The following is an 11367-nucleotide window of genomic DNA, read 5'->3' on the forward strand; positions in this document are numbered from 1 at the left end:
GTAAAGAACTGCACTGCTTACTTCCTACATTTAAGTAAACTCTTCTAATTTAACGTGTGCTCTCAGGAAAAAAAAATGAAGTGTATTGTGTTCACAGTTAAATAAACCACAAAGTTTAAGAATAAATATATACTAAAGAATCATAACTTTTGCTTAATGATTAAACTGTCAAAGTCTGCCCAAATAAAGCCAAACACTTAGCCTTAAATTGTCTGCAAGACCTGTAAAGAGACAACAGAAAACATAAACAGCCTGAACTGTTTAAAGTGTGTGTTCTCTCTAATGAAATCAGAAACATCTGTCTTGGGATTCTGGAAGTGGATACAATCTATCCACATTGTGCCTAAATTAGTCTGCATCTAGCTTCCAATTTTCTGAAGTAAAATTCTTACATTCTGAGAATAATTACATGAGTATCCAGGAGGTGCTTCATTAGTCTGGCCAGAGGTAAAACCCTTTGCTGAAAGCAACGGCAAAGATGGGCAAGGCTGTGATTCCCAGGATCCAGAGAGGTGTCTGAGACATGAGTGGTGGGGGATTGCCTTCTGAGCACTCAAAATAGAAGTCTTTTCCAACTGAGGGATCTGACAAAACCACCATTCATTAAAGCATACACAAACCCCAAACCCTGTTAAGATGACCTACAGACAGAGACGCTGAGGACCATGGTCCTGTTACTGCCCTGGGGACCGTTAAACCCTGCCCTGCAAGCAAACACACACAGGACTCTCCGGAGCGGGACTTCTCAAGCCAGCAGCAGAATCTAGGCTCTGAGGGGCACAGCTGCACCAAACGACGAGAAACTGGTGCTATGGCAGCTCACACACAGAGCAGCACACACACACGCAAGACTCACACAGCACTCACACAGCACTTAGCATGCAGCAGCACACACAGCGCTCAGCGCCACTCACACAGCACTCGCAGCGCTCTCACACAGCGGCACACATACGCAACACTCACACAGCACTCTCACAGCACACACAGTACTCAGCATCACACAGGGAGCACTCACACAGGACACGCAGCGAGCACTCACACAGCACATACAGCACTCAGCAGGAGACACACAGAGCCGCACAGCCCACGCCGCACACCGGATCCAGCGCCTCACTTACTGGTCCCATCGAAGGGTATCTGCCTGCACTGTGCGCCGGGCCAACCGCAGTAGTACACCGCTCCTCCTTCTACGATGTCTGGCTGCGTGGTGTTGGCTTTGGGGGCTCCCACCAGGACACTGACCCTGCGGAACGCACCGTCACCCGCACCGTCACCGCAGCGATCGGCACCCGCGGGCGGCGGCCTCGGGACTGGCACCTCAACGAGCTCTCGCCGCCGTTCGCCCTCTGCCCTTCCCAAAGCCGCCCCCGCAGCCGCCGCGCCCCCAGCCCTGTCCAGGCAGGAGAGGGCTCTCGGTCCCGCTCGCTCGGCACGGCCCGGACTCAAACCCCACCGCCCCACGGCCCGCCCTTCCCGCCCGGCAGCGGCACTCACGTGCTGGCGTCGGGGATGTAGAAGTCCACCGAGTACCCGAAGTAGCTGCCCGGGGGGCCGCTGTACACCGTCAGCTTCTCCTCGTCCAAGTTGAAAGCTACCAGCGCCGGCGCCCCAAGCAGCGCTGACAGGAGGAGCAGCAGCGGCGACGGCCGCCTCCGGCGGCGGACGTATCCAGCCCCGCGCCCGCTCCTGATGCGCGGCATCCTCGCCCCCTCCGCGGCCGGCTGCCGCTGGCAGGGCAGAGCGCAGCGGCGCGGTGCTGGGGCGGGCCGGCTGCCGCCGGGCGGGGGTGGCGGGGCGGGGGACGGCGGGGAGGGGGGCAGCGGGGCGGGGGGCAGCGGCGAGGCTCAGTCCCTCGCTTCCCGCGGCGACACCGCACTTTGGGCGCCCCCTGCCGGCCCCCATTCGTCACCAGCGGCAATTGGCCCTTTTGCGAGCGGACCGAGGAGCTCGGGAGCTTGGTGGTTCTGCCGCTCCTGCTCTGGGCAGCCTCTTGAGCCCCAGGGACCCCGCGCCACCGGCTTCTTCGACGGCCTCGCTGGGCAGGGCGAGGGCTGGTGGAGATCGTGTGGGGCCGCCTCACTGAAGCAGAAGCGGTCCCACCGCTGTCGGCGGAGGTGCTTGCTCTTCGACCAAGCGTCGCACGACGCCTCCGGCGTTGTCTGAGAGAGGACGGGACTAAAGCGCTGGGGGTACTTGTGGCCGCGGGGACCGAAGCGACTCTCATCCCTTGGCACAGGGAGCAACACCGGGAGGGGGGGGAAAGTGCTCCGACTGTTCCCGTTAACACAGAAAAAATGCCTGCCTGAAATGCTCCTTTCCCTGCAAAGCTAAAGGGAACATCCCCCCCAAGTCTGGAGGGGACAGCATTCTTGGTTTTTTCTGTCCAACAAAGGCAGGAAGAAAAGGAGAAAACATTGTATTTTCTATTTAGTCAGCTCAGCTAGGAAGAAGAAAACGGATTGTTTTTCAGGATTTGTAATACAGATGTGTCTAAAACAATGCCAGAGAAGAATCAGAAGAACAGAGAAACCGTTTATAAGCATGCTGGGCTGGGACCTTACAGCGTGGTCCCTGGCATCCCATTCCAGCAGAGATGGGTGCTCAGGCACTGAGAAGGTGAAGGCTCTAACAATGTTTTCCGTTCAGAGAGCACAAAAGGAGCATCACCAGGGTGGGCTGGCCTTCTCCTGACCTTCCTGGGAAAACACAACCCAGCAGTGCAGCACAGGCTGGGAAGCAGCTGCGTGGAAAGGGAGCTTGGCTCCTGGTGGATGAGTTCAACAGGGGTGACCAGTGTGCTGCAGCAGCAAGGAAAGGCAACAGGATGCTGGGGCAGCATCAACAAGGGCAGCGCCAGCAGAAGCAAAGTTGTCCCAGACAGGGATTGTCAGGGCCCCCCTGGAATACTGTGTCCAGGTTTGGTTCCTGCTGTATAAGAAGTGGCTGAAGAGGGTCCAGAGAATGAACACAAAGGTGATCCAAGGATTAGGAAGCTGCCATATGAGGAAACGCTGAGAGAACCGAGTTTGTTCGGCCTTGAGGAAAGAAGGCTGAGGGGAGACCTTATCACCATGTTCCAGTTGCTACAGGACGGCTGTGCAGAAGTTGGAGACTCTCTTTTGGAGAGGGTAGTGGGTACAAACTACTCCTGAGGCGATTCCAATTGAACATGTTATAAAGGACCCAACTAGCCTTTGAAGTTAACAAATATGAATTTAATAATCAACAAAACAGAGCAGGGTAAGACAGCGCTGGGCGACAGGGGAATCACCGTTCCTCCAACTGCCGCAAGACAGAGCGGTTTCAACAGTCCTTATATCTTCCTTTTACTTCCATATTCGAGTCTTAGAAGACTCCTCAAGGCACATGTCCAAGGTGTTGCTAAGGGGTCTTCTTCTGCCTTCTAGTGGTCTCTGAGGCTGAAGTTAGTAGTCTTCCTCAGGATCTTCTCATTAGTCTTTGTCAAACTATTCTAGATAAGGAGTTGTTTGGCAGACTTCTACCGTGCGTTGCACAGCACCCCCTTTCAACATCCTCTTGCACAATACATTGACATGTAAGGGTTTACTTTGGCTTCTACTCCTACTATTGGTTACAGGTCGTGACCACAATACATCCTATGCTAACACAGATTGCTAACTCTATTGTATAATAAAACAATGGACAAACATTTTCTATAACAATCCCCCCTTTTTCTTTTGAACCTTTAAATGTTTGTCCCATTCTTATAATCCTCAAGGTTAATAGATGGGGGTTGTACATCGTCTCTATATTCATTCCTCGGTGCGGCCAAAATTAACAGTTTAGTAGCTTCAAAGCGCTTCTCTATAAAATTTGTCAAGCATCGCAATATACAAGGGCCAAACAAAAAGGCTAAGAGCAACAAGATTAAAGGTCCTGCTATAGCAGAAAGTAATGTAGTAAGCCAAGGGGACATATTAAACCAACCTTCATACCAAGTCTTCCCCATTTCCCGGTCCCTCTTTCGTTTTTCCAACCGTTTCTGCAATTCTGCCATCGAATTTTTGACCATTCCAGTATGATCAACGAAGGAGCAACATTCTTCATTAAGAGCAACACATAGCCCACCATCCTTTAAAAATGTCAGATCCAGCCCTCTGTGATTTTGTAAAACGACCTCAGATAAAGATTTTACAGAGGTTGCTTGTTCAATTCTATCCAAATCTTCATCCACCGCCCTTTGTAAAGTTTGGATTTCCTCGCTCTTCACTATGGAAGCTATGCCTGTACCTGCTCCTACCCCTCCAGCAGTCAACAAAGTTGCCAACGTGATAACTGTAATTGGCTCCCTTTTTTGTCTTTGCAAGCCATTTTCCATACGGAACAGTACCTCCTCATCCGTGTGGTACGTAAGTCGTGGAACTATTATTACTTGAACACAGAATTGGGTTGGATCGAATACTTTTAAAGATATACAAGGTGTTAAACCAACATCAGAACATAACCACTTTGCTCCTTTAGTGGGGATTAACCAATCCACTGATTTGTTTTTCTTTTCTTCAATCTTATCCTTTAAAATAGTACTATTACAGAGATGTTTAAAGCGACCCGGTACCTTGCCAACGCATTTCCCGTGACCTGTAACATGTTGAATTGTCAGGCCCTGTGTACTATTTTTATTCCAGGGACATTCAGCCGGATTAGTTCCATTTTTCCACTGGACCTTATGTGGGTGTCCTATGGCTTCATAATAAGGAGGTCTTATGCTATAACATAACCAACATTCATTCGTTAGAGCCGGCTGTGTATTATTTAATGCTAAATAAGCTGCTCGCATGATATTCCACAAGGAATTCTCAGAAAACTGGGACATAGTATTAGGGTCCTGCAAAACCACAGGACCCGTCGTCATTTCTGGTGTTACAGACGTATCTAAATTCTGATTTGTGACACTAGTTAAAGCCATATCCGCACCCTGTCTTTTACCACTAAATGGCTCCATTGCTCTATTTGGGCCAATTACCGTAGAAATATCATGTGGCATAGGTTTCCTAATTATCCTAAAAATACTGCCTCTATCTGTACCTGGTTCCCAATATCGTATGCCCCAAGTCCTTCCAACGCCCCAGGAAAAATCATCCAAGTTCTTGACTTTAATTTCTAATCGCCAGCATGTATTTCTTCCTCCACAGGAATTAGTTCCCCCTGCATAATCATGTCTAGGTGGTTGGCAACCCGGAGGTCCCCACGTGACATTAATGTAAGGATCTCCCCTTGTTTTCCAATTCGATGCAATTGTTTCACAGCCCCAATAACTACAAAAGTAGTGATTCGGGGTATTACAATAGCTCCTTCCAGGATTGGAAGCAGGACACATATAAAAGGCCTTACACTGCGCTGAAAACTTGCTAACCTGCGAGCAAGTTTCTCCATAACATCCTCCCTGATCAATTGGAATGAGAGAAAATAAATGTGCTGTAAAATTCCAATTACTACCTGGACCCTGATACTCCTGTATAATTTTCGATTCCAAATCATTAATTAATTGCCAAATCATTGGTTCATGTGGATTATATAAGGCATGAGTGGCACGCTGTACCAGTAGGGCGATACTCCACAACAGGATCAAAAAATTCATTGTGGGCCAGAAGGGCGGGAAGATCCGATCAAAAATCTTAAACCCCAACAAGGTCCTCTCTGTCTCGCTCATCAACTTGGTTGCAGCAAGTTACGAGGTTACGCTGATCTTCTCAACAGCAGACTTCCTCTCATGGGGTAAAGGTTCCTTCTTTTAGAAGGTATTAACGGATTTCCCTCATGGGCCCCTTGAAACATGTGACAAGAGTATCACTCCAGGGTACAAATGCCTTTTCCACACCTAAATATCTTCCACAGGTAATAATTCCTGATAATATTAAAGCAAAAGAAAAGGCTGTAATACACTGTGCAGCTAAAGGCAATTGCTCAAACCATGTCCAAATCATTCGGCCTGACACTTAAGTACTGGTGCATACTATCGACTCTTACCTGAAAGACAAAAGATAAAAGACAAGCGATAATACAACAAAATACGCACAACAAAAGGTACCAATCAAACGCGTATTGCTTTGCAAGGTGATTATTGCTTCTTAAGGCGTCGTGCCAGAGTAACCTTCAATTCCCCCGGCGGGCTAGTAACCTGCCAATTCGCGCTTACAGGTCCTTTTATGCGACTGGCATGTGTCCATCCTTTTTCCGCCGTACATACTGCAGAGTTCGTAGTCAACAATGTCAAATATGGACCTTCCCATTTCGGTTGCAAGGTGGTATCTTTCCAGGTCTTAATAAGCACCCAATCACCTGGTTTCGCTGACCAATTGGGGCTTAATGGTCCAGATTCTAATACTTTAAGTGTATCCCCGTCTATTAGGGCATAACCCGATTTCCGCTTTCCTTCTACCACCCTAGAAGATCCATCCACAAAAATTTTCATCCCTCCTTCCAATTCTTCTTCTTCTAAATCTGGTCTAATTTTCATCTGACATTCGATAGTTTGGAGACAGTCGTGCTCTAACTCTGTTCCAGATTCCCCATATAAAAATTGTGCTGGATTTTGCAGATTTATGGTTTCTATTTTTAGGTTTGGTGCTTCTAACAAGATCCCCTCATACTTAAGTAGTCGAGAATCTGATATCCATTTTTCAGCTTTTTGTTGCAACACCCCTCGCATGTTATGAGGAGAGAAAACAGTAATGTTTCCATTAAATGTCACCTTTTTTGTTTCTTCTACCAGCAATGCGCAACCCACTATTGCTTGTAAACAAGTGGGCCATCCCCTACTGACGGGGTCCAATAATTTAGAAAAATACCCTATGGGCTTCTTTTTCCCTGCCCATTCCTGGGTTAACACTCCATAGGCTGTCCCATCATTAATGTTTACAAAGAGATAAAATGGTCTCTTCAAATCTGGCAAACTCAAAACTGGGGCGTTGACCAGGTTGTCCTGTAATACTCTCCTCTTTTCTTCATCTTCCTGGCCCCAGGTAACAGCTCCATCTATTACCAATTTTTGATATAAGAATTTAACCTTGCTACTATAATCTTCAATCCATTGTCTACAGTACCCCAATAATCCCAAGATTTGTCTTATTTGTCTCTTGTTCTTTGGAATTGGCATAGCTAAAATTCCTTTAACCCTTTCTGGATCTATTTTCTTTTCACCTTTGTTAATGTAATGGCCTAAATATTTAACTTCTTCCTCAACAAACTGCAATTTTGCTTTAGAAACCTTAAGACCCTTCAAAGCAAGAAAATTAAGAAGTTTAATGCTTTCTACTCTTACTCGTTCCTCTTCTTTTCCTGCAATTAGCAAATCATCTACATATTGTATCAATGTAATTCCTTCGGCAGGGTGGTATTCCTGTAGTATTTGCTCTAAAGCTTGCCCAAACAAATTGGGGGATTCCGTGAACCCTTGTGGTAAAACAGTCCATCTTAGTTGTTGTTTCCTCCCCGTGTCTGGGTCTTCCCATTCAAAAGCAAAATAATCTCTACTAGTCTCATCTAGCGGGCAAGCCCAGAATGCATCTTTTAAGTCTATAACACTGTCCCACAAATTTTCAGGACCCAATTTACTCAATAACGTATATGGATTTGCAACCACAGGGAAACGAGAAACTCTTCTTTTATTTATTTCTCGTAAGTCATGCACCAAACGGTATAGAACATAGAAACATAGAACATAGAAACATAGAATAAACCAGGTTGGAAGAGACCTTCAAGATCATCGTGTCCAACCCATCAACCAATCCAACACCGCCCAAACAACTAACCCACGGCACCAAGCACCCCATCAAGTCTTCTCCTGAAAACCTCCAGTGATGGCGACTCCACCACCTCCCCAGGCAGCCCATTCCAATGGGCAATCACTCTTTCTGTATAGAACTTTTTTCTAACATCCAGCCTGAACCTCCCCTGGCGCAGCCTGAGACTGTGTCCTCTTGTTCTGGTACTGCTTGCCTGGGAGAAGAGACCAACATCCGTCTGTCTACAACCTCCCTTCAGGTAGTTGTAGAGAGTAATAAGGTCACCCCTGAGTCTCCTCTTCTCCAGGCTAAGCAACCCCAGCTCCCTCAGCCTCTCCTCGTAGGGCTTATGTTCCAAACCCCTCACCAACTTTGTTGCTCTTCTCTGGACTCGTTCCAGCAAGTCAACATCCTTCCTAAACTGAGGGGCCCAGAACTGGACACAGTACTCGAGGTGCGGCCTAACCAGTGCAGTGTACAGGGGCAGAATGACCTCCCTGCTCCTGCTGGCCACACTGTTCCTGATGCAGGCCAGGATGCCATTGGCCCTCTTAGCTGCCTGGGCACACTGCAGGCTCATGTTCAGTCTACCGTCGACCAGCACCCCCAGGTCCCTCTCAGCCTGACTGCTCTCCAGCCACTCTGACCCCAGCCTGTAGCTCTGCATGTCCCATTCGGTTTCTTAACCGGTAATATTGGAGTATTAAATGGGGACATACAAGGTTCTAATAATCCTTGGTTTATCAATCTCTCTATTTCAGGCTTTAATCCTTTTCTACCTTTTAATGAGATCGGATATTGCTTGACAACAATTGGGTCTTCGGGGTCCCGTAACTGAACTTTAAAAGGAATAATGTTTAATTTCCCCACCGTTTCAGGGGTGTACCATACTTCTGGATTTATTCGTTTTTCATCCTCTATCCTTAAAGGACAGAGTTTAATCTTAATTTCTTCATTTTCTATTTTTAAATTTATGCCTAATTCAATCATTAAATCCCTTCCTAACAGATTATATTCCGCTTCAGGTACTATTAAAAAGTTACCTATCCCTATTTTTGTCTCTGTTTCTATTATTACGTCTTTAACCATCCCTACTTTGAAAGGTTCGCCTTTTGCTCCTACCACTAGTGCAGTGTCTGCAGACTTTTCACATCCTAGTGGTAGTTTCTGAATCGTTGATCTTTCAGCACCTGAGTCAACTAAAAATTCTACTTCCTCCAGATGGGGAACCTATTTTTAATTTTATCAAGGGCTCATGATGTTTTCTTGTCCCCAGAAGATAAAGCCCCTGACTCCCCTAATCTTCTCTAAACAATTTAATCGTTCTAACCATTCATTTGGAGACTCCTCCTTCCGTTGTCTCTCATTAAAGGCTTTATTGATATTTTGCCCTCTAGGGACAGATTCTCTAATTCCTTGGATAACTATAGTTCTCAAATCTTGCATATGTGTCCTATGATTAGGATTTTGATGGTCCCACTGGGGTCTTTGTAATGGCCATTTTGTATCAGCCTGTGGGCCCTGTACATATTGAGCATCCCAAATTCTCATGCCTGCAGTTCTTATCATATTTTTTTTTCTTCGGTTGTGAAAAGAATATTCAAAATGGACTGCATTTCATCCCATGTGTATATATTAGGACCCAAAAACTGGTCTACTTTTTCTGCAACTCCTAAGGGATCTTCCAATAATTTGCCCATTTCTTTTTTAAATTCCCTTACGTCTCCTGAACTTAGGGGCATTGAAATGAATCCCATTTGGGGATTTGGCCCTCCCATTGGAACTTCTCGTAAGGGAAATAGATTTTGTTGGCGTGTTCTACTTCTGGTACGGGGTCCCTCCTTAAATTCTAAATTTCCATCATTTTCCTCTAATGGAAAAGGAGGGGCTTCTGGTTCTGCCACATATGGTGGGGGTCCCACTGGTATTTCCTCAGTTTTTCGAGGTTTTTCCTTTTTGTCATCTTCCTCTACCTTAGATAGTGTAAAGAGGGATACTCCCGGTCCTCCGGGTCTAGTAACCCATATAGCAGCATATTCACTCTCCTCTTGACTAAAAGGAGATTTGTTATTAACCCATATATTCAACTTTTGCTGTACCCAATCTTCACTGGATCCAAATTTTGGCCACCAAACGGCCTGCCCAATCTTTTGTCCTCCCCAGACATCTACACAGTAGTGTATCATTTTAGATTTGCTCTTATTCCCTGTCCCGGGATAATATTTCCACATTTCTAACATAAACGCTAAAGGAGAGTCCTTCGGTATAGAAGGACGTTTCACAGGCTCAGGAGTCTTACTTGCTCCCTGACCCATCTTCCGGGGCGTTTCTTTCTCACAAGTTCAAATGCTCCCCCTTGGTCGTGGCTCCCGCTCTCGCGAGCAATGAGAAACGCGCTACTGAAGGGTCCACACTCGCTTGGGTTAGTCCGGACTACCGGCTGCCTCCCATTCACGCACACTCAACACCCCAGGAAATCTGACTCCGACCGAACGGATACCCCTACTAAATAGCAGTTACTTACGCGTCCTGCGTCTTCGTCCGGACTTTTGTGCACAAAATTTAAGGAGTCAACCGGTTTTTCCTCTTACCCTTCTATTTCAATTTTTCGGATCGTCAGTTAGAGACAAAACAGTTATTGAAAAGGAGGCCCACTGAAATCAGTGAGGGCGCCCACCTCCTTTTCGATCATTAGTTGTTGTCTCTATCCGAGTCACGGCACCAAATTGTTATAAAGGACCCAACTAGCCTTTGAAGTTAACAAATATGAATTTAATAATCAACAAAATAGAGCAGGGTAAGACAGCGCTGGGCGACAGGGGAATCACCGTTCCTCCAACTGCCGCAAGACAGAGCGGTTTCAACAGTCCTTGTATCTTCCTTTTACTTCCGTATTCGAGTCTTAGAAGACTCCTCAAGGCGCATGTCCAAGGTGTTGCTAAGGGGTCTTCTTCTGCCTTCTAGTGGTCTCTGAGGCTGAAGTTAGTAGTCTTCCTCAGGATCTTCTCATTAGTCTTTGTCAAACTATTCTAGGTAAGCAGTTGTTTGGCAGACTTCTACCGTGCGTTGCACAGCACCCCCTTTCAACATCCTCTTGCACAATACATTGACATGTAAGGGTTTACCTTGGCTTCTACTCCTACTATTGGTTACAGGTCGTGACCACAATACATCCTATGCTAACATAGATTGCTAACTCTATTGTATAATAAAACAATGGACAAACATTTTCTATAACAAACACAAGGGAAACTCTTCATCTGGACTATCAGCCATAGGAATCCTGTCCCCAGGGCAGTGGTGGAGTCCCCAGCACTGGGCATTGTTGGTACTCAGCTGGGCAGGGTGCTGGGCCAGCCTGTCTAGCGCGGGCTGTTCCCAAGTACGGCTGGGCCAGAGATCCCTGAGGCCCCTTCCAGCGCGGGGTTCTACGACTCCGGTGACTATAACAAACACCATCCAGGCCAGACCACAGTAAAAGCCCAAACTACGTGACCGAGCCGGGTCCGAGCGCCAGACCCCGAGCCGGCCGTCTGCAGGCTGCGGGACAGCCCCGCTGGCTGCCGGCCCGCCGCTCCCTCACAGCGCGGCGCAGGATGTGAGCTCACGGCCCGCCCCTTCC

The 11367-nt window shown here is 47.2% G+C and overlaps 1 protein-coding gene across 1 annotated transcript in view; it reads right to left on the bottom strand.

Annotated features, from left to right (window-relative positions):
• ITGA8 (integrin subunit alpha 8) overlaps positions 1 to 1721 on the bottom strand; it is an 86657-nt gene extending 84936 nt beyond the window's left edge. The window contains exons 1-2 of the mRNA XM_054161053.1: positions 1495 to 1721; positions 1119 to 1243 (exon numbers count right to left, since the gene is read on the bottom strand). Of these exons, the coding sequence (XP_054017028.1) occupies positions 1119 to 1243; positions 1495 to 1700 (331 nt within the window). The 5' untranslated portion in view covers positions 1701 to 1721. The remainder of the gene's footprint in view (positions 1 to 1118; positions 1244 to 1494) is intronic.
• Between the last annotated feature and the right edge of the window lie 9646 nt (positions 1722 to 11367).

This window comes from Dryobates pubescens, chromosome 4, assembly GCF_014839835.1.
Source record: "Dryobates pubescens isolate bDryPub1 chromosome 4, bDryPub1.pri, whole genome shotgun sequence".
In the NCBI taxonomy this organism is placed as follows: Eukaryota; Metazoa; Chordata; class Aves; order Piciformes; family Picidae; genus Dryobates; species Dryobates pubescens.